This window comes from Manis pentadactyla, chromosome 2, assembly GCF_030020395.1.
Source record: "Manis pentadactyla isolate mManPen7 chromosome 2, mManPen7.hap1, whole genome shotgun sequence".
NCBI classification, from domain to species: Eukaryota; Metazoa; Chordata; class Mammalia; order Pholidota; family Manidae; genus Manis; species Manis pentadactyla.
This window is the reverse complement of record NC_080020.1, coordinates 138422134-138444519: the sequence shown is the minus strand read 5'-3', so window position 1 is coordinate 138444519 and position 22386 is coordinate 138422134. Positions and strand designations below refer to the sequence as shown.

The 22386-nt window shown below is 48.2% G+C and overlaps 1 protein-coding gene across 1 annotated transcript in view; it reads left to right on the top strand.

Moving 5' to 3' along the window:
• The first annotated feature begins 18006 nt into the window (after positions 1–18006).
• Positions 18007–22386, top strand: part of ADAMTS16 (ADAM metallopeptidase with thrombospondin type 1 motif 16) — a 170384-nt gene continuing 166004 nt past the window's right edge. The window contains exons 1-2 of the mRNA XM_036919748.2: positions 18007–18235; positions 18314–18416. Of these exons, the coding sequence (XP_036775643.2) occupies positions 18113–18235; positions 18314–18416 (226 nt within the window). The 5' untranslated portion in view covers positions 18007–18112. The remainder of the gene's footprint in view (positions 18236–18313; positions 18417–22386) is intronic.

The window sequence follows — 22386 nt, the reverse complement described above, 5'->3', positions numbered from 1 at the left end:
GGCTGTGGTGGCATTGATCCCCTACCTGTGCCCCTATGGGCTCAGGAAACATGCATGCCCTCTCCCCCACCCCTGCACCCAGCCAGGCGTGTTTGCTGACTCTGGGTTCATCTACTCCTGTACAGGGAAAGGTCTGCACAGGGTGGGCACTCAGGAGGTGTGACTGTGTTCATCACAAACCAAGTTACTCAGAATGGTTTCAGTACAGAGCTCAGGACAGACAGGCAGGAGGCTCTGTCAGGAATCTGCAGCACCTGGGCTTTTGCGCTCACGGGGCTGGAGCCGTGGATGGGCCACATCACAGACGCTGCCCCCCACCCCCCCTGGGGCTGCAGGTACGGCTCCTTCAGGAGGCTGCAGCCCGGTTAGGGGTCTTCCGCATGCGCTTCCTTGTCATTATGTGGGGTTCTCCAGGCACCCCTGCAGCCACCAGGACAGGCTCACAATCCCTTCTCTTACCTGGTTTTGTCTCGGGCATGTTTGGATCCTGACAGATATGGTGCAGAGTCAATGGGGTCCCCTGACCCGTGTCAGAGCCCCTGCGTGCAACAGCCTCACCCCACCAGTAGTCTCAGCAAGACTGGAAGAAATGGCTCCCTGCAGGGGAAGCACAACTAGCCATCATCATCGGGGCAGCTACGTGCAGCTCCCGCAAACCTCGTGTGGGCCCGTGCAGGTAGGACACGCCAAGCTGTGTGTCTGTGGGCAGCCTGTGTGTCTGTAGAGGACACAGATGTGGTTTCCTCCAGAAAGGGAATAGGAACACAGCACTTCCACCTCCCTCTTCTCCCGCCGGAGGGGCTGGCTCACCCAGGCAGTGCCCTGGGGACAGAGTGCTGCTTGGCTGCCCTGACCTCCCAGGCTCTCTGCTGGGGAGCAGCCTTCTCAGCTCCTCTGGTGATGCACAGGGCTGCAGGGGTGGGCGTGCAGGCCTCACAGTCAGCAGGAGGCAGAGCCTGGGAGGCATGGCTGCCACGGGAAGCCAGGTGACAGGGCTGTCCCACAGTCCTCAGCCACTGGGACTGTCCCTGATCTCGCTGAGCCATCAACCGACTGGCCTCATTCCAGCCTAATCTCAGGGCGGGCACTCACTCTCACTCAGCTCTGACGGGCAGGACCAGGTCTAGGGACTTGCATATTCATTAAAAGCTGACGTCCGGGACTGTGTGACCTTTACCATCTCCATGTCATGAACAGCAGAACATCGTATTGATGGAGGGCAGGTACAGGAGACAAGCATCATGATTAATTTTCCTAAAATGCTGAAATATAAATAGCACAGTAAAAGGGATGCCACCTTAAGGCCAAGACTCCATTCTAAAAGCAGAGAGTTGAGAAGATTCCTAATGTACTCTTCAGTAATCAGCCAGCAGCCTACCTTAAGGGCAGAGCAAGTAGACCTCAATGGTTTGTCCCCATTGCTTGAGGGTGACCACTGTCTGGGCGAACAGTTTCAATGAATCCCTTGTGTTAAGTTTATTTACCAGAATTAGCTGGAGGGCTGATAATAGAGGAGAGGAGGCATGGTGTCTCTCACCAGAGATAAGTATCTTGAGAGCCCAAGTCAAGCCCATGCCCAACAACCCCCTCTGCCCTTTGCCCCTTCTTTGAAGCCTTAAAAGACAGAATCCCCAGCCTTTCAGCCCACCTCCTCTCTGAGGACACCCACGCTTCCCTTTCTTTAAGTGTGTACTTTCAAATAAAGTTTTCTCACTGCTCAAATTATTGTATTTTGTCTCTTTGCTATTTCATTTTATTTCCAAGTCTTCACTCCTTCTTTGCTTTAGTCCTGATAAGTAGGGAGGGGCCACTGAGAGCTCAGATTTGGGCTGCATGCCCCCATCACCTGGGTGACCCGGACGGAACTGCAGCTATGTGATCTGCTCTTGGTAGCCTGCCTGAAAATCTCCTTTCATTAGGAAGCTCTCAGAACATAATCTCCCTCCATCCCGTGCTCCATGGCTCCCCAAATCCTGGTGTAGTCAGGGCTCAGTCCCCATGCTGTGCAGATCCAAGTGGGCACGGGACACCAGGTGACCTTGGCTTTAAGAATTGGCAAGGGAATCTGCCCTAGGCTGAGAACTTTCCCTCTTCCTCTCTGCACCTTCCTGGTCTCTGCTGCCTGCAAGGCAGCCCCATTCCCTGCTGCTCTTATGAATTCCTTCCTTACCTATGCTTGTCTGACCTGCTCAAAAATTCTTTCTCGTTCAGAGTCGAGAACCCTCCCCCGTCCAAGTTAAGGTTTCACTTGGTGAGCAGGGAGAGACCTCCCAGATGCAGCTGCCCGGCAATAATATTTAGATTTTTCTATAGTCGTTTGAACTACCGGATGCCTTTCAGTCTAGATCACGTCCCATCTGAATCTTGCCCTGACCACGACTGTGTCCATAGCCTCTGACCATGTACCTCCCTGTACCTGCCTCCAGGCCATTCCAGAAACCAGGCAGCCCTCCCAGCTTCCAGCCAGCACAGGGGTGAGCAGGCTTCCTGGCACTGGGGGACAGGCTTGTGCCAGATGGACATCTAAATTACATGGGGCTGGCATGCAGGAACCAAGGCCTGAGGCCCAGGTTGTGGAGGTCCTGGTGATGCAGGCATTGGAAGTAGAGAGCAGGCCAGAGCTGGGCCAGGCCTTTCCTGCTTGAGGCATCAGCAGAGCATGTCCTGTGTGTCCTGCTAGGCCATCTGGCTCCACTCCAGAGGGTGCTCAGATGTCTGGCCATGCCTGCCCCAAGAAGGGGGCTGGGGTGCCTGCTGGGAGACAGCATGCTGTGTGTAGACAACAGTGACATCATTGAGAAGTGAGTGGTGCAGTTGTCAAAGGCATGCAAGACATCTGCACCTCCTTTGGGGCCGGCAGCGTACACCCTGCTCCCTCCCAGGCAGTGGCCCCTCACTGTTGTAAAAGGCATATTGTCTGCAAGGCTGCAGGTGGGAAGTGCAAAATCAGGTCCCAGCCCCACCTTAATTACTGTTGGTAAACAAATTTCTCTGACAGAGAAAAGATGTCCACACTCATTGTCAATTTGGGTGAAAGAGAGAAAATGGAAGGAAGGAGGGCCAAGGTCTCTGGGCTGAAGGTGGGCACGGGTCTCCATCTCCTCATGCTTAGGGGATCAAGCCCCTGCCTGCACATGCAGCTGGTGGGAGAGGGCTGCTGGGGACGCAGGACAGAGGAAGGGTGCCTGAGGCTTGGGGCCAGGCCCCACAGTCAGACAGTGTTTGTTTGTAAGCATCTAAGGGGCCAGAACAGGGTGCAGGTGTAGAGACGAGTGGCATCTGAGGACCGTCCCCGGGTCAACGCCAGGGATCACAGGAACAGCCTGAGATGCCATGTGAACTGAGTTAAGACAAGTGACCCAGATGCAGCCTGGGCTTGTATGAGGGTGAGAAGCCAGCATTTGGGGCCGGGGCCACGCGCGCAGGAACCACTGGGCCATCTGGGACCAGAACCCTCCAGGCCTTCATCTTCCTTCTGTGGCAAGAGATTAGCTGCCACAGCTAGCTGAGCTGAGCAGGCTTCTCCCCAGTCTAGGTGGTCTCCTCCCTTTTCATCACCTCTATCAGCCCAAATCTCATCACATACACTTTTCTTTCACTTTAGAGCGAAGTCTGGGATACACCAAGGAGCCTACCATCAGTGAGCTCTTAAGGAAACAGGTGAACAGGAACCAGCTGAGAAAATGCCATTGAGTCAGCATCTGGATCCTTATAAACACCAGGCACTGAGGGAGCTGGGCAGGCGCCCGCTGACTGCACCCCTGCTCCTGTGTACTCTTTGCTTTGGAGCCACATTTTGGGAGAGACTGTATTATGGAGTCACGGAGCCACCTCAGCTCACTACTGCCTCCAGTATGTCGGAACCTGTACGGCAAACCGCACCTGGTGCCGAGGCTGGAGGCAGACAGCAAGAGCAGAAGCTCAGCATAGACCAGCCTGACTGCCACTTCTCAGCGCTGCATAGGGGCTCAAAGGCAGAGACCCTCCCCTACATGGTTATAGTCTCCACTCAGGGACCGGGCTCTCCTGTGTTAAATCATCCCCTGGCCTAGATGGGTCCATGGGCCTTGCCCTCAGCATCTGCCTCATGCCTGAGTGCACCCCAAGCCTCCAGCATTTCTGCCTCCTGGCCTTGCCCGGTTGCTCTGTGCTGCTCTTCATTGTCCTGATGTCCATGGGGCCCAATTCTGAGCACGGGCCTACCCTGCCACGTGCACCCTAAGGTCTGCAGCCCCCAGGCCCTCCTGGCTTAGGGCCTTTCCTGAAAGCAGCTCCCTCCTTCCCTCCCTTCTAGTCTGTCTCTTTCCTGAAGCCTAACAAAGGAGAAGCCCAGGTAATTCAAAATATAAGTGCAGATTTTGTATTGAAAGACTTAAAACTGCTTCATGTTTGAAACTACAAAGTTTCAATTTATCTTCTCTGCACTCACGGCTGGTAGAGGGACTGGACCCGAGAAAGCACAGAGATTAAGTGTCCACAGCTAATAAGTGTTCCACCCAGGAAGAAAATGTCATCCATGCCAGCTGCTCTGTCTGGCCAGAAAAGCAATGTCTTTCTTCCAACAATCTACACACTAAAATGCATGCGAAGGGCTGGTACTTTCTGCCTATCGCTAAGGCAGAGCGTGGGGTTTCCCAGGACAGGCTGGAGGATGGCGACTCCTCTACTACTGCTCAGGAGAGCGAAGATCATGGACTTTTCTGAGCACCTGAAAAAGGTAAAAGAAAATTTGGAAGCAGACCTGTTCCATCATCCAGGCAACTCACAGGTCCTGTGCCTATGCAGGACTTGGTCCCCTGAGTGAGAAAGATGACAGTAAGCAAGACATTCCAGGGAACACAATAAACAAGGCACTCAACACGGGCAGAATGTGAGACCAGAGAGAGAAGGAGGGAGAAAGAGAATAGGGTAAACGGATAGCACAGGACTGATTCTCTGTTCTGAGAAAGGCATTTGTGAGCAAACCTTAGGCCCTGAGAGGACAGGGGAGATGAGCATGGCTTTGCCCGGGACTGTCTGATGGGCATTGCAGTTTCTACTAGAGAATTTTTTTAGTGCATAAATTAGGGCTTTGCAATCAGAGTGTTTGTCCCTGCTAAGAAAGTCCTTTCCAACTTTAAGGCAGAATTCGAAAGAGCATAATCTACATTTTCATCAATTAAATTTGTCTTAGTTATCATCTATTCAGTTTATTTTCAAATCCCAAACTGTATTTAAGGGTGCAGTTAAGGACTTGGCTTAAGGGCACTTCAGAAACATTAGCCAAATTCATCATTTCTTCTGACAGAACAGGTATAGAAAGCTAGAGTGAGAAGCTTTTATTAAAATTTTCAGAAGTAAAATTTGTGAATTCAAATTTCTCAAAAGAAATTATTGCTTAGTTATCAGGGACCAATAGAAACTTCTGTGTAGTAGTGATTTTACAGACCTACAATTAATTTTGTTCTTAAAAGAAATATTAATAATGTGGTAAGAAATACTCTGGTCTTAGTTTGTAAAATAGCATCATATGGTTACTGATTCAGAATTTTGTAATTTGGGAACTTGGGTTTTTTCATCTCATGAAGATAGAATGAGACAGCTGAACTAAAATTGCTTAGTAACGGAGTCATGATGTTAATTAGTTGTACACGGCAGGGTTTTCCATTTGAATCTGTCCCAGGGCATTAAGTGCAGGGCAAACTGTGGTGTTTGCAACATTGTAGATGAAATTCTTTACTTCTGAAAATTAGCCAGACTTTCCCCGGATACTTTTGCAAAGAGTAAGACTGGGTTTTCTTCTCCCATACTTCTGTGAGTCTGATGGGCAGTTTTTCCAGTTACACAGGATATTACAAATGAGATACGATATGGGAAAAATGAATCATTTGCCACAATAGATTTGCTGTGCAGTTCTTGCTCTTCGATCTGCAGAAATGCTAAACGCTGCTCAAGAGATGCAATCTTTATTCTGGATGGATCCCTGGAACTGTTTCCCATGTAAAACGACTGGATTTGGAAGCAATGTTCAGAGCAAAGGAAACATGTTGATGTGCATGTTGAATTCAGTCTTTACTGATCTGATACTGCCAACTGTTTTTTCCTGCTTATGTTTTTCAAAGTAATATGTATTATTTTTCATTTTAATACATTGAATTTCATTTAAATTTTGGTTTTATTACACTTACATAGCAACTTCTACATTCCAGGCATTGTTCTCAGTTGTCTATTAACATCAGCTTATTCCATCTTCATGTCAATCTTCTGGAGTGAGTTCTGCTTTATCAAGTCTATTACACAGGTAGAAAAATGAAGTGTCCTGGCTGTTACGAAACATGCTCAGGGTCATATCCTAGCATTCTGCATTTTATCATGTTTACCTGGAAAATGCTTTAATTTAATGTAACACTAATTGATTAGCTAATTTAGTATTTCAGTTTTCCTTTGCAGTGTATGTACTTTGAAGAATATATGATTGAATTTTGCTTTCATAACAAAATCCAAGGCTTTGTTTTATAATAGGCAAATTTAATCTATTATGTGTATCGCTATACACTTTTTACATCTTCTGTTGTCACAGCTATAGCTTCTGATTTTTATTTTTCTGTTCTGCTGTTGCAAGTCTGTTTTTTTCTATATATTCAAAATCTTTTCACTTTTCTCATATACCCTTCTATTTTTTTACCACCAATATTTACTTTGAGCCTTTCAAAGGATTTTAGCTTAATTCTCTGATATTCAGTCATGAATAAAGCAGTATATGTTTATTCCCTCATCTGCAGTATAGAATTTCAGTACAATTTCACTTTGCTTTTCTGCCCCTACTTCCCTTTCTGTTCCTTGAAAATATTATGTAAAATATGAAAAACATTATTTTTACTAATCTCGTATAGTTATACATACATATGTATGTATACTTTCTTTTGCAAGAATCATCTTTGTCAGTTTGTAATGACAAAGTTACATAAACTGTTTGCCTGTTTTAAAGCTAAACACAACTTATGTAACATTCTATCTTCCAAATAATAAACACAGAAGTATCAAGCTCTTTCCAAGGCTGAAAAACCTATACGTTTACAATGTTCTAGGCAAAATTCATGATGAAATGTACAGCCAGGCACATCCTGGAAAAATATGGAAAAACACATGCAAGGATCCCACGAGGATCTGGGCTGAGGAGCAAGAGTCTACCAAGAGCATGAAACCCAACTCACCTGCAGAATTCTTTTCAAAAGCAAAAGCTAGATCACAATGTTTGAAAGAAAATCAAGTTGTGGTTTGGACATTTTATCCCAAGGCAGCCTTGTCATAATGTAGCTAACATAAATGCACTGTCATATGTGACCTCCTCAGAGACAGTCTGACTTGAGTTTGAATTCTTCCATCGTCTTCCTTGAGGACACTGTGCACCACACTGGCCTCCATTCCTTGTGGCAGCAGGAGGACAAGGACAAGGAGCAGGGGCTCCTCTGTGCTACCTGATGAGGAACTGCATCTAACCCTAGCACATGCAGACCCCTGCTGGCATTCCTGCTGCCTGGATAAGGAAACCGAGGCCCAGAGAGGTGGGGTCAGATGGAGAGGGCCAGATGGAGCATCTGGACCCAACAGGAAGAAGGTGGGTGATCCTAGGTTTGCAAGAAGGCAGCAAAGCTCCCTGTTCGGGCTGTCATCTAGGAACCCACTGAAGGATTCACTACCTGGCTAATACTGAAAAACCTAGGAAAAAAATAAGGAAGGAAAATGAAAAAGAACAAACTGATCTTTAAAAAAGGGAAGCAAGAGAAACAGAACCATGTGGGGGTGAGGTGCCCATCACGGATGCTCCAGGGTGCCCAGGCCAGGCACAGGGTTTGCAGGGATGACAGGCAGGACTGCAGGAGGGGCTGGAAGCCCTCCTGCTGAGCATGTGCCCAGTGCTGCACCCACTGCTTTTAGACTGAGGTGGCCAAAGTTCATGGGGGACATCTACAAGCATTCCAAGCAACTGGACAGTCACTCCATGGGTAAGATTGCAATATTTCCAGAATCTCTCGCCTGGCCTCAGTGCATCTCCATGTCAGTAGATGTTCCCAAGGGGTGGAGAGAAGGAGTCCACCTCCATATTAGTAGGTAATTATGCAGGGGGAACAAGGGCATATCTGGACTGGAGAGTTTGGGTGGGGCCCCTTTTTCCTGCTTCCAGGTTGTAAGGGACACGGGAGAGCAGAAGTGGACAAGTGCTGTGAGCAATAAACGGATTTCTCCCACTTTATTTCTCCCTTTGACTGATTTTGGTTTCAAAGGTATTTTGCCCTGGGATTTTCCTGTGGTGTTACACAATGTCACTTGACTCAAGTAATTTAAAAAACGAGGGTTGTATATTGCATGTCTGCTTTGTTCTAGCAATTGTTCTAGCAATTCATTCTTATTTTATTTAAAAATGTGCCTGCTACACTTTGGGAACAAAAAACATCTCATATCCAAAACTGAGCTCAATGTCTCTCCTTTGGCCCAAATTTGCACAGGTACCTGAATCCTGAATTCATTTGTTAGGATAAAATTTGCAATGTGGCTCATCACCAGATTGTTTAAAAATCAATAATCTGGATATCAGCTTTCTTCTGTTTGTGCTTCTTCTAGACTCACTGTGCTATTGTTTTTTCTAAAATGTAGTCACTGCCTGAGAAAAGCCTTACTTCATGTTATATCACTGCAGGCGTGACATGGGCCATGAGCGGTGGGTGTCTCACAAAAGAGCTCTCTGCTCCCATAGGGTCAAAAGGCATGCCGTCCCCTTCTTCTCCTCCTCTGCAGGAAGCTCTGTGGAAGCTCTGGGAGTAGAAGGGGCTCCCCAGACCCCTGCCACTCAATGCTCCCCAGAAAGGGGTGACTGATCAGACTGGTGAGTTTGGAAGGAGAAACAGGCAACACCCCCTCATCCTCTTCCCTCCTGGAGCTGCCAGTCCCCCAGGGCACTGCCTCAGTTTTGTTTATCCCTCTGGTAGCAGCAGGTACTGCCCCTTCCAAAGGGCTGGGTGGCAAGGCCTACACTTTGCTGGGGAGGGCATTTAATGTCTGGGAACCTTGACAGTTAAAAAATGCATATGATTTGTGGGAGCAATGTGTGCATGTGGGGAGAGTTTGGGGTACTTTGGGGTATGCACTTCATGTTTGGCAGGGTTCGGGGGCCTTTCGGGCTGTGCATATGCTTCTCTGGTATTTTTCCACCAGAGCCAATTGCCTGCTTATGTCTAGAGCAAGACTCAGAGTCTAAGTTCAGGCTCCTTGCTACTCTGGCTTAGGCGATAACTGCATCTTTGGGGGACTTTGCCCACATGCACACAGCACCCACCAAGGAAGGGCTGAGTCTGGAGCAAAGGCGGCGGTGCTCAGCCCAGGCTCATGCACAGGCCTCAGCCTCTCCCAGCACGCATGGCTAAGGTCAGGCTGCCATTCCAACCGTTTCCACTTCAGAAGACTGGAGGGAAGATCCATGATGCGTACGAGGAAGAACCAGGATCCAGGAAACCCTGGCAAGCACGGAAGCCCCCGGAAGCTTCTGCCCATGGTTCTGTCCTCACACAGAATTCATTCTGTCCTCTCTTCTTGCTCCCCAGATACTTCTGAACTTTATAGACTCTATCATGTTGTAACATGATGGAAAGCCCTGCTCAGTTTCACCTGCCCTCTGTGAATTCATTTCTCTAATTGTTTATAGACTCAAGATGGCTAGTGGTGAATGAGAACAAAGAGGTCAGTACCATGTGCATGTCATTAGGTTAAAGGCATCCAACTCAAAAAGTATTCTTAATTTTAAGACAATGTACTTACTGCATTTGTCTTACCTTAAAAATATGGAAGCCTGACACCCCAATGTTGATTTTCTTTTAGAATTTTCATTTGGAAATTTTGCTAGCCCATGAAATTTAAAATATTCCCACAGTGGCCATTGTCTGCCTATCATTGAAGTACTTATAATATTTTGATTACTCTTAGATTGTTTCCATTTGTATTTGTTATCTACTTTCCAACCTATATCCATCCTATCTCTTAAATGAGCTTAATACCCATCCATTTTTCTACAACCCAATCGTCACATACTTATCAAGGCCACTATCATTTCTCCCCAGTTTTCTGATAAATTATCCCATCTTGCTCTCTCTCTCTCTCTCTCTCCCCAGCCTGGCCATGTACCATCCAGCCTCCCACTCTGATCCTGGGCCTCCCAGGTAAACTCCATCAGAGTGCACATCATCATCCAGGAGGGGATGGTCCACTGAGAAAAGTCAGATGAGCTTCCCACAGGAGATGGACGAAGAGGCAGCCACAGCGGCCAGGGCAGCTGGGAGGTGAGTTCCCGCCAATCTGGCGGCAAAGCCAGAGGCAGAGATGGAGAACCACTGGCGGCACATGGCCACCACAATGGCGCAGAGCAGGGCACAGACAATCCCGTGAGCTATCAGCCAACAACCCGAGTGTGCTCAGCTCCTGCGGGAGAACACAGGAGTCTAGATGCAAAGCCATGACTGGGGCAAAGTGCATAGCGTCCTGCAGAACGATGCTAGGGACCTGCACGTGGGAGATCCAGAGGCTGAGTGCCACTGCCGAATCGACCTCCTTCTGGAGCAAAACAAGTCTCATGGAGTTCTTGGTATTCCCCGCCCAGGAAAGGTCCTGCCTTCTCTGAAACAAGAGTGTGGACTTTTGAAGAAATAGGAGACAAAATGGAAGTGAAAAATATGGAGAATAGTTTACTCAATTAAAAAATATTTATTAGTCATGAAAACTAAATATGCAGCAACTAAGTATAAACAGCAAGTGGAGAAAATTCAAAGGGGAATTGGCTCTCTGATAAAAGTCAGAAAATAAACTTTAATGTGTCTCGCATAACACACAAGAGGACATGCAGGAAGAGAAAGATCAAACAGAAGGGAGAAGATGTCCAACAAAGCATGTGGATAACAGTTTTCCGCATCAGATGCCACAGTCAAGGCTCTGACGAAGTCAACAGACTCCCTCTGGGGAGACAGGGCCTCTATTTGAGGATGATAGAGAGAGTGTGCAGATAGTCTCTAAGGCTAAATAAACAGTTGCCCCTGAAGAACGCAGTGGTTGGAGCACCCTTTCCTGTGCAGTCAAAAACCCACAAACTTTTGACCCCCCAAAACTGAACTACTAATAGCCTATTGCTGATCTTACAAGTAACATAAACAGTCAATTAATACATACTTTGTATGTCATGTAAATTATATCTTGTATTCTTACAGTCACATCAGTTGGAGAAAAGAAAATGTTTTTTCAAATTGTCACAGATCTCTAAAAAATATTCCAGTATAGTTATTGGAAAAAAATACCTGTATATAAGTAGACTCAGGAAGATCAAACCCATATTGATCAAGGGTCAACTGTACATAGAGTCTGGAAGATACAATCCCAATTTAAGAAACATTAAATTCGGAAAAGTGAATTTCACAATTGAGGAACTGCAGATAAGAATGAAAAGTTTACTGATCAAAGCAAGGGGAAAAATAACCTACCAACTTATACATTAAAAAGTATTATGTGCCAATAAAATCATTCCAGAGAAGCCCACATTAATAGATGTATTCGTAAAAATATCTCTGGTCCAAACATATGGAACAAATTGGAGGCAAGGTAACCATTCACCAGCAACCTGTATTTCTTCATGAAATGCAACCATTTTTTCTTGTTGGTTCTCTTTTTTGATATTTTTTTAATTGAAGTATAGTTGATATACAAAATGGTACTGGTGTCAAGTAAACAATATAGTGACTCAAGTTATATACATTATTCAGTGCTCACCCCAGCAGTTACTATCTGTCAACATAGAAAGATGTCACAGAACCACTGACTATATTCTCCTTGCTACACTTCCATCCCCCTGACTAGTCTACATTATGATTGAGATTTTGAAGTGCAAGCAGCCTTGAAAGTATTCCTTTACTATTTGTCCTCCCCACTGAGTTATAAACCAAAGGAAGGCCTCCACAGTGGGTTCTCAGTAAGAAGATAATTATTCACAAATAGTTATGGTTAGTATGCAGTTGGTAGTCACAGTAAGGGCTGTAGGGAAAGTGGAAGTTCCATGGCCAGGATCCTCACCTGATACCCACAGCATACATGCAATGATGTAAAACTTGGCCTACTGCGCAGGAGCAGGCTTGCAGAACCATTGGCCATCAGCCAGTATTGCCTGTGTTGCTATATAAAAAGCTCCACCCAGTGCTAGAGCGAAGCCTAAAGCAGAAGCAGAGAGCCTGGGGCAGAGCAGAGGAGAACAGAGGCTGGGGGAGCCAAGGAGCCTCAGGAAGAGAGTGGAGCCTGGGAAGCAGAGACCAGAGACTAGATGGGCTTGCTGGGGCAGAGACAGGTGTGACTCTACTGTGTGACCTGCCATAATGAGAAAAAAGCTTGGGATGAGCCCCATTTAACCCCAGTGTTCGCTTGCTGTTATTTAGTCTCACCAAACCCAGAGTGAACTTGCCCAGGGCTGAAACTGTCAGGCAAGACAGAGGCAGAATAAACTACTCAAAAATTACTGAACATCTTAATGAAATCAACTATTTTCTGAGAAAACATAAATTGAAAAAAAAAAAGCTTTAAAAAGTAGGAGGAAGGCAGAATAGGCAACACTAAATAACTAGGCAAAAGCTATCTCTGAAATATAAATCAGACCCCAGTCATTTTATAAGTGTGTGTTATCACATCTAAAGGAACAGATAACTGCCATTTGTGTAAAATGCTCCAGAGCATAGAAGCCTTTAGGAAAAGTTTCCAGTTAATTTTATAAAGTTACCAAGGCTCCCACAGGAAGACCTGAAGGAGTGTGCACATGTGTTCTAATCACCTCTTCTTCACTCCACTGGGGAAGGAGGGTTTCCTGCTTCAGGGTCACGGGCACTGGCTTGTTTGTGTGCACACTCCCTGCGTCTCTGCTTCCCAAACAGCTGTGACCCACCCACTGTCCACCTCTCTAGATTTAATCTGTTCTTAGATTTAAAATATTCAAATAACAGTATGCACATCACTTGATAACTTACTTTAACTAATGGATTGACATAAATCACACACACATACATACATGCAGTCAAGCCAGGCCATGACTGTCCATGCCCATTTGCAGGCACTCGCCCTCACACACACACACACACACACAAAAAAAAAAAAAAACATTTCAAGGTGGGGCCACTTCAAAGCCAGCATGCTATTTCAGGGGCTGGGCACACCCTGGTTCCACAACCATCCCCCCAACAGACACTCAGCCAGTCCCCCACTGTCCCCCTCCTCATCCTCCCTCCCTCTGGGAGGTTCATCTCTCTGGCTCCATCTCAGCCTGGGCATCGCATGGAATCTTCTGAGGACTTGTTACAAATGCAGGTGCCCAGGCCAAGCCCTGCATCCAGGATGTCAGTCTCTGGTGATGGTGCCCAGGCATCAGGATGTGGCAGCCTCTGGAAGGTTCCATGGGCAGAGCAGGCAGAGGACCGTTGCCCATGAGCCTTCTCAGGGTGAGGGGTCCCTCCTCTAGGGGCACCTGCATGAGCTGGGAGAGCAGCGGGCTTGTTCTCAGCAGCCTGACCTGAACCTCTTTCCCTGGGGAGGGGCTCAACCCTGAGCTCATAGGCTGGACTCAGTTGCAGTCTTGTGAGGCCTTGATATGGAAAGAGGATCATGAATGGATGGTCATGTTACAATTTATACCTAACACTCATTCCTGGTCCATAGACAACCTACTGTTTCATGCTGATTATACTCATCTGCTGGGGCTGCTGTAACAAAGTCCCACAAACTGGGAAGTTTAACAACAGAAATGTACTGACTCCAGGTTCTGGAGGCCAGCAGTCCCAGAGGAAGTGTCAGCAAGGTTGGTCCCATCTGAGACTGCAAGGGAGACTCTGGTCATGCCCCTCCCTTGGCTCCTGGGGGTTTGTGGGTAACCCCTGGTACTCCATGGCTGTACAGGCATCACCTGGTCTCTGCCTTCTTATTTACAGGTAGTCTCCTTGTTTGCAAAATTCATAACAGTACTCATGAGCAAGCCCAGCCAAAACCAGCACCCAGTCCCCACCACCAGGTAACCAGCTAGCATGCAGCTCCATGATGAAAAAGAAATGGTTCTCATTTTAAGTTATGGGACATTTTCTTATGCACCAGTAGCTAACTGATACATTAACCCTCAGTACTTATTTTACAATGTACTTATTAGAAAAAAAGTTATGTAGCAGAAGCCCAGGTAACTATGGACCAGATGACATGTATGGGTAAAATTGCAGTATTTCCAGAATCTCTCACCTGGCCTTAGTGCATCTCCATATCAATAGGTGTTTCCAAGGGATGGAGAGAAGTAGTCCATGTCCATATCAATAGGTGATTACACGGGGTGGGAGTGAGGGCATATCTGGACCTGAGCAGTTGGGTGGGGCCCCTTTCGCAGGCGGGTTATGGAAGAAATGGGCGAGTAGAAGTGGACAACTGCTTGCAGCAATATAAACAGATTTTTCCCACTTTATTTCTCCCTTTGACTGATTTCAGTTTCAAAGGTTATTTGCCCTGGGCTGGAAACATATTTTCCCCCTGGAGTTACAACACATGAGAACAAGGGCTGAGTGTTTTACCCCAAGGTTTCCAAGGGATGGAACTTAAACACCTGTTACCTTATAAGCAGCTTGAGGCCTGGGAGAGAGAGTCAGGAGAGTGCCAGTCACCAACAATAATAACAAATAGTTCATGTGTAATCATAGTTATAATAATCTATCCCAATGAACAATAATTATTATATTAATAATTATGTTTTGTAGAATATAAATTATTATTGTTAACTCAGCCAACTTTCTGTGTGTTTAATAATAAAGGAAAAGAGGCTTATGTTTACCATATTTTGAACTCAGAAACCCAACAGTGTCCTCATTGGTTCCTAGTTTCCCTTTCTGTGTTTTCCTGAGTAAACTCTCAAAGTGAAGGAGGAAACCAGATTCTGGAGCACAGCCGACAGCAGAATCTGCTTCTAAATCAGACACTTAGGACGTCTGGTTGGCTCTCCGGCATCAGAAGGACATCGGTCCCACAGAGCCAGTGTGTGTGACCCTCGCAGTCTTGAGGACCTGAGTGGCTCGGGCCCTGCTGGGACTTGCACGGGGATCTCCAGGAGAGGTAGGCACTGTGTTGCCCCTGGCGGACCATTCAGACGAGTGTGTCTTCCATCGGCTCCTGATTGCTGAGGTTGTACTAAGCCAGGCTTCATGCCAGTTCTTAGTTTCATATGATCCATATGACACACTGCTGTGTCCTGATCATTCACGCTGACTGCGAATTTCTTACATCACAAGGTTCCTTTTCTTGTTTCTTAAAACACTATTTTTCCTGTTGTAGAAGGTGCTTCTACATCTTAGGCCTACAAATGACCTTTTAAAGACGTGTCATGGGCCTGGCCCAGTCTGCCCCTGCCACAGGTCAGGAAGCAGTGCCCTCATTACCTCCACCCCCACTTCAGATGCCAACCACAGTCTAGGTTGTCACCAAACTTCCAACTGGTTATAGCTGGAAGGCTCCAAATATCCCTCCTTGGGGGATGAATTAATTTGCTAGAGTGGCTCTTATAACTCAGAGAAACATTTTACTTACCAGATTCCTGGTTTATTATAAAAGGATATAACTCAGATCAGCAGACAAAAGAGATGCATGGGGCCAGGTATGGGGATGGAGCCTTCCCAGCTCCACTCTCTCCCCACATGCTTGCTGCCCCCGGAGGCTCTTCAAACCATCCCGTTGGGATATTATGGGGGCTTCGTTCGTTACACAGTCTCAATTAAATCATTAACCACTGGTGATTGATCTCAATCTTCAGCCCTCCTACCCTCCTGGCAGGTCTGGGTGGTGAGACTGAAAATGTCAACCCTCTAATCACGTGGTCTGGTCTCTAGGCAACCAGCCCCCTACATTAGGCGCAGGCACCTCATTAACATAACAAAAGACACCTTTATTGCTCTCATCACTTAGTAAATTCCAAGGATTTTAGGAGCTCTGTGCCAGAATGGGAGGAAGACCAATTTCGCAAATCTTATTAGAAATCACAAATCCCATCACTCATCACATCCCATGGCCTTTCTCATTCGCAGTCCACCTGTTTCCCTTCTCTCAGCAACGAGCCAAGACCCAGACTGGAGTTTGCCCGCTGTCTGAGTTCTCTAGGCTCGGCACTTGGGGCCAAGAATGAACACTGAACTCAGTGCACTGCTGAAAGACCTGGAAAATGTTCGCTCATCATTGTAAAGGATATCATTTCTTTCTTAACTATGAAGACCCACTTCCATGTTACTCAAAAAGTAAAAAATGTGCTAAAATTGAATCCCTTTCTACCAGCCATTCTTTCATGTCACCTGTTTGAACATATAAAAAGAAAGCCCCTCGACTGGTTCATATGATGGGAGATGGACTTGGAAGATCTGATTCCCTTGCAGGTTACATTGGACATAATGAGAGATAATTAACGATTCCCATTTATCAGGTATGCAAAGAACTCAGGACAAGGGGCATCTCTGCCTCCTGCAGAACCTATGCCAGACCTGGTGTTCCTCCTTCAGTTCCCACCAGTGTGAGCTGGCAGTCTGCACACCAAGGGGACTCTCTTCAGGGACTGGGGATAGGGGAGGGGCAGGTGTTTGTAAGGTTGTGCCAGTGCAGGCATTTATGTAAAAATATTTTCACTTTTGAAGAGAATTGTCAAATAAACACACAAACATGCGTGAGAGAGATCAGTAAACAGATATGAGTAGCAGGAGACAGCCCTGCAGAGCCAGGGGCTTCTGCTGGAAGCGGTCAGGATGTCTGGCACTACAGGACTTCCAAAGACAAAAGGCACCTACAGGCTCAGGGCTAGCTGAGCAAAGGAGGCCAGAGACCACTACAACCACTTCCCTCTCCACCTCTTTCTCCAAAATGTCCAGAACAGGAAGAGGCAGGCTGAGCTGAATAGGAGGGTCACTGGACCCGCCCCCTGTCCCCAACCTGTAGGTAGGAAGCAATCAGCGGACCAGTGGTCACAGACACTCTAGGTCCGAACATGCACGGGCACACACGTGCACTCGCACACCAGTACACCGCTTGCCCTCACACACAAACGCATGCACATGCCCACATATGCACACACCAGCTGGCAGTGAGGCACGTGCTGGCGCACCCAGGGTCATGTACCTGCACGCAGTCTAACGCACTCGCATGCGTTCCACAGTCAGCCCATCGGCAGACAGAACCGGCAGGGCTAATTGTCAGGCCTGTGGCAGCATCTGCGACCCCCTCAAGCCCCAGAAGCCCAGTCCTGCTGGCTGGGACAGGACCGACCCGCCATTCCAAGGCTTCCAGATCAGTCGGCTACACCCAGGCACCTCGCAGCCCCAGGGACACTGGCACGCGTGCAAGGCCGGTGGAGAGAGGCGGTGACTGTGGGGCCAGGAGCGCCGCTACATCCGCGGGGCCGAAGGCGTGGAAGCTTCCCCGCGGCTCGGCCCTCTCGGCCCCCATCCCTCCCCAGCCCCGGGCACGCCGGAGCACACTCAGGGCTGCGCGGGCCTCGGACGTCCAGGCTCCCGGTTCCGCGCGCGACCTCCACACCGGGCGCGAAGGGGACCCTGGGAGCCCGGCGCCGTGCAGCCGGCAGCAGGTGCCCGCACGGCGGCGGCGACGCAGGTCGAGGCCTCGGGGTGGGACTAGCGAAGAGCTGGCGAGCCCACCCCCAGAGGGCGCCCGGCGGACGGCCCCTCCCCGGCCGCCTCGAGCCCCGGCCGCCTCCGCACCCACGTACCCCGGACGCCCAGCGAGGCGCCGCCTGCGGCCCGCTGGCGTTGGGGACCTCCCCAGTGCTCCCCACCCCCCGCCCAGGAGCCCCCGCCTCCGGGTTCCCCCACCCGCCCGGTGGCCGCGCCTCTCCGGCGTCCCTCTGCTGCCAGCCCTCCTCCCCTTGCGCCCTCCGGCCCGCCCCCTCCGGGCTCTCCCACGGTGCGCCCGCCGGGCAGCAGTGATAAGCCCGGGGCAGCGGCCGGGGTGCGGCGGGAGCCCTCCTGCGGCCGGCGGGTCGGGTGCTCTGTGCCCAGTCGCTCGCCGCGGCCGGGCCCGCCAGCCGGGTCCACCAGCCGGGATGCAGGCGCGCGCGGGCCCCGCGGGGGCGCAGCGCGAGCGGCGGGCGCGGGGTGGCGGGCACCGACGGGCCCCCGGGGGCGCGGCGCTCTGGCTGCTCCTGCTGGTGCAGGCGGGGGTGCAGGTGAGTCCCGCCCGCGGTCCGCTTCCCGGCCCCGCCCGCGCCCCGCCCGGCCTCACGCGGCGCCGCTGTCTCCCGCAGGCACCCTCGTGCGCCGTGGGACCCGCAGTCGCCTCGCCGCGGAGCCCGAGCGTCCGGCGTCCGCCCGGCCCCACGGAGCTGCCGGGCTGGGGGCCTGAGGGCGGTAAGTCCGCGGCCGGGGGCTGGTCGGTTCCGAGAGCAGCTCGCGCGCCCAGTGCTGGCGGACAGGGAGCTGCTCGGGTTCCCCGACGCGAACTCGCTTGGACAGGCGGGGGTGCGGCTTCCTGGCCGCCCAGCGAGCTCCTGGGAGGTGACTCTCGGCAGTGTTTGTGTTTCAGTCGCTTGTAAAGCAGATAGGGCTTGCCGCCGTTACTGCCATAAACGAGTAAAAAAAACAAAGAAGCATACTTCATTTAAAAGATTGAAGAGGCAAGGAATAATCTAGAGCCTGTGCCCCCGTGCGCATCAGGGCGGTTATGAAGAGTGCATCGCGCCCAACTCCATCCCGCGGTCCCCGTTCTCCGCCTTTTTAAATTGAAGTCTCCAAATCCTTCCTAAGGAGCAAAACACAAAAAAGTCAATTTTGCTTCGTCCTTCCCAGTTAGTATGAAAGCCCAGGCTCCTCCAGTGCCGGGCGTACCGAACCCCAGAAGAGGCTGGAATGGCAGTTAGCGTTTTGTGGCATCCAGCAGACACCAGGCGCTGGGCCAGGCTTTGGCTGGCAGTCTCTTTACCGGTGGGTGGCGTTTGTAAATCTCCTGTCTCAGGGATGGATCTCTGTCCTGAACTGCATTAGGGTCAAAGCGAAGCAGGTTTGGACCCTCGGCTGCTAGGTCATTATGTCCATTGACGATTACCGAATGTTAGCATTTTGCATCGTCTCTAACAGTCAATTGTCATCTCAAATGTTACTGACTTTCAGAGGAAGAACTAAGTGTGTGATTATCCCAACATATTTTCAGAGAGGTCTAGAAAATTAAAGAGCTAATAAATTCAGAATTCCTGAATATAGTTTTCTCATCTTCATAAGCTACCGAAGAGTAAGAATTTAATATGCATTAAGTATGGACATCTCCTACTGAGGGAGTATATAAATCGTCTACATACAAAGGTAAACCAGATGAATGCTGAAACGGAGGACCTTTTTTTAAGACCACCAGAGGGAGCTAGATGTAAACCTTAGAAAACCTTGAGACATTGTGGCTGTGTCTTCGCCAGAGGAAGCTCGCTGTCTAAATTAAAGCTCACCTTCTGAGAGGTACCCTTGTCTTCTTTAGCATTTCTCTTACAATACATTCTACAATAAAATCCATATTAAAGTTAATTCCCTCCCTCACTTAAAAAAAAAAACTTTGTGTAAAATCTCTAGTTCTCTAAATAAAACCGTGAAATTCCTGAAAGTCCCAGGATATGTTCAGAGTCCTTGATACCATTTCTGAAGTTTTAAGATGAGAGCGTTGTAAGCAGAGAACTGTTTCCTGGAGGAGAAGCCCAGACTTCCTGCCTGAGTGTGCTTTCCCACTTGGAAGGTTAGACTCCTGGGAACTGGACCCCAGCCTCCTGGCAGGTGGCTTGAATCACCTGGATCCTTAGCTGGTAGCAAGCCCTGCATCTCCATGACAGCCACTTAGCTTGCTTCTTCAGAAGCAGAAGGGGAAGGTGCAAGCTATCATAAGTTGAAGTTCTAGCTGAGTGGGCACTCCCTGTCTTCATCCCCCACCCTCCATGAGTTTTAGGTCTAAATTATAAAAAAGGCCAAGTCAAGAGAGTGGCTGGGGACCCACTGGACCACTTCCATAGGACCAGAGAGAAGGCTCTGCTCGGTGTTACCTGTTTCTACCTGGAGTAGTAGAGCTAGCAGACACCTTGCATGACCCTAGGGTCAGTTTGCCATTGAACAGCTAGGTATCCATTATACACATTGGCTTTGAATAACTCTTTTGGCCATAAAGTTTGTTTAAAGTAATGCATAGTTCAAACTTACTGCAAAGTTTGCTGGGTGTCTGAATCCATTTTCCCCACCATGGCAGAATTTGCTGGGCTGGCAATAACACATTATGGGTAGCAGGGACATCCCAAAAGGCCAGTTTGAAGATTTTCCTTTTAACTCTGCATTCTACAGTTTGCTATGCCGTTGGCTGGAAGTCGTAGTTTCCTCCATCGTTTCGTGCTGGATGAAAGTACTGACTTTTTTAAAGAAAATAAAGAAAGAGAACTCCACATATCTTGTGAGGCAACAGTGGCTACCTGCATTGACACAAATTCTGTTTTCAGACATTAAATGCATCCATTTCATTTTGGCTGATTCAGCATTGCTCTTCTGTAATAGGAGACCTGAATGCTTTTTCCTACAGGTTTACCTTTGTCATAAAAATAGCGACTCCTGTTAAGAACAAAGACATATCAAAGACTTGTTCACTTTTAATTCCAGAGGAAGTGAAGCTCCCAGGGCAAGGCTTAAAATTCTTTAGAATTTTGTTCCCCTGAGCATAAGAGACTGCATGAGAGTGTGTGTGCTGGAAATTTAATTGATTTACACTCAGACATTCATGTAACATGAGATGGGGCAGGCTCTGTCAGGTTCTTGCAGGTAAATGCTTAACAATAGGCTCTTCGGAGCCCTGATTTGTAACATTTGCTGGTTCTTGTGGGGAAATACTCCCACCACGGTTGCTTTCAAGCCATCAATCTGATGTCACTGAACACTGAGTTAGGATGCAGTGTGCAAAATCGGCTCCCTGCGGCTGGTACACACCAGCCCTTGCATGCTCACAGACAGCCCACACCTCACACACTCAGTTTGAAACCAGAGATTGAAATTTACACTCGATACTGTGGTCAAGAAACCTTGAAATCAAGTAGTTCAGTGTACTGACCAGAGCAGCTTTGTGTGAATTAAAAGTCTATAAAAGGCCAAGGTCTTATTTAAAGGATTCTCAGACATCAAGAATCCTACTAAATTCTTTCTTGAAATCACAAAACAATATAATCCTAAAACATAAGCTCAACAGTTAAATTCTTCAGTTTACTACGATTATAATTGACTTCTCCCCAACTTGTCATGGTGACACACTGTGCTGATGTTGTTCATTCACTGAATCTTTAGCTCTGACCTCTCACATGTTCTTTTATACATAAGTGGGAGTACATGGTTGATACTGAGGACTGCCTTTTGACTGAATCAGGATTTCTCCACCTTGGCACTGTTAACATTGTGTTAGGTTCTGTCCTGTGTATTGAAGATGGTGTGCAGTATCCCTGGACTCCACCCGCTGGGTTCCAGAAGTACCACGATCCCCTCCCACTTGGTGACAAGCAAAAACGTCTCCAGGCCTGTGTCCTGGAGCTGGGGGAGGGGAACCTCCCTGGTTGAGACAGGTTTCCCTCGCCACACATCATCTCCTGTGTTCTCAGATCCAACTGTCACTGAGTACAGAGCCTTTGAAGTGGGGAGTCTGGTGTGCCGGGCTGGTGTGCACCAGTCCTGATGAGCTGATTGTTAGCTTTTCAGGAATTTTGTGAGCTCATTGTGGAAAATTAAAATACAGAAGCTTAGAGTGAAATAAATCATATTAAAAACAAACTTAAAATCCATTTGGCCTTTGAATGTTCAATGCAGAGATTCAGGGTACATAGGTTAAGTTAGTTGAAAATCCATGTTTCACTTTTGACTCCCCCAAAACTGAACTGCTAATAGTCTTCTGTTGACCAGAAGCCTTACTGATAACATAAACTCAGGTAACCCATATTTCATGTTGTGGGGATGATTTCCTGTACTCTTAGAATCAAGTAGGCTGGAGAAAAGAAAATGTTATTTTCAAATTGTCTCAAGTCTCTAAAAATTTTTCCAGTTTGATAGTGAAAAAAATCTGTGTGTAAGTGGGCCAGTGCAGTTCAAACCTATATTGTTCAAGGGTCAACTGGACTCAAACCTCATGGCCTCATAATTGTTTTACTATGTTTTACTCTTATTTGTGCCCTTGAGACTGTTTGTGTCCGTTGTATCTGCGTGGTAGAAGCAGATATGCTACTGTGCGACTGGGCATCTCTTCTAAACACCTTGTTCAGGGGCATCCCACTGGCAATGGAAAGCAGCTATGGTTGAATATTTACACCAGAGAAATTGGCAAATG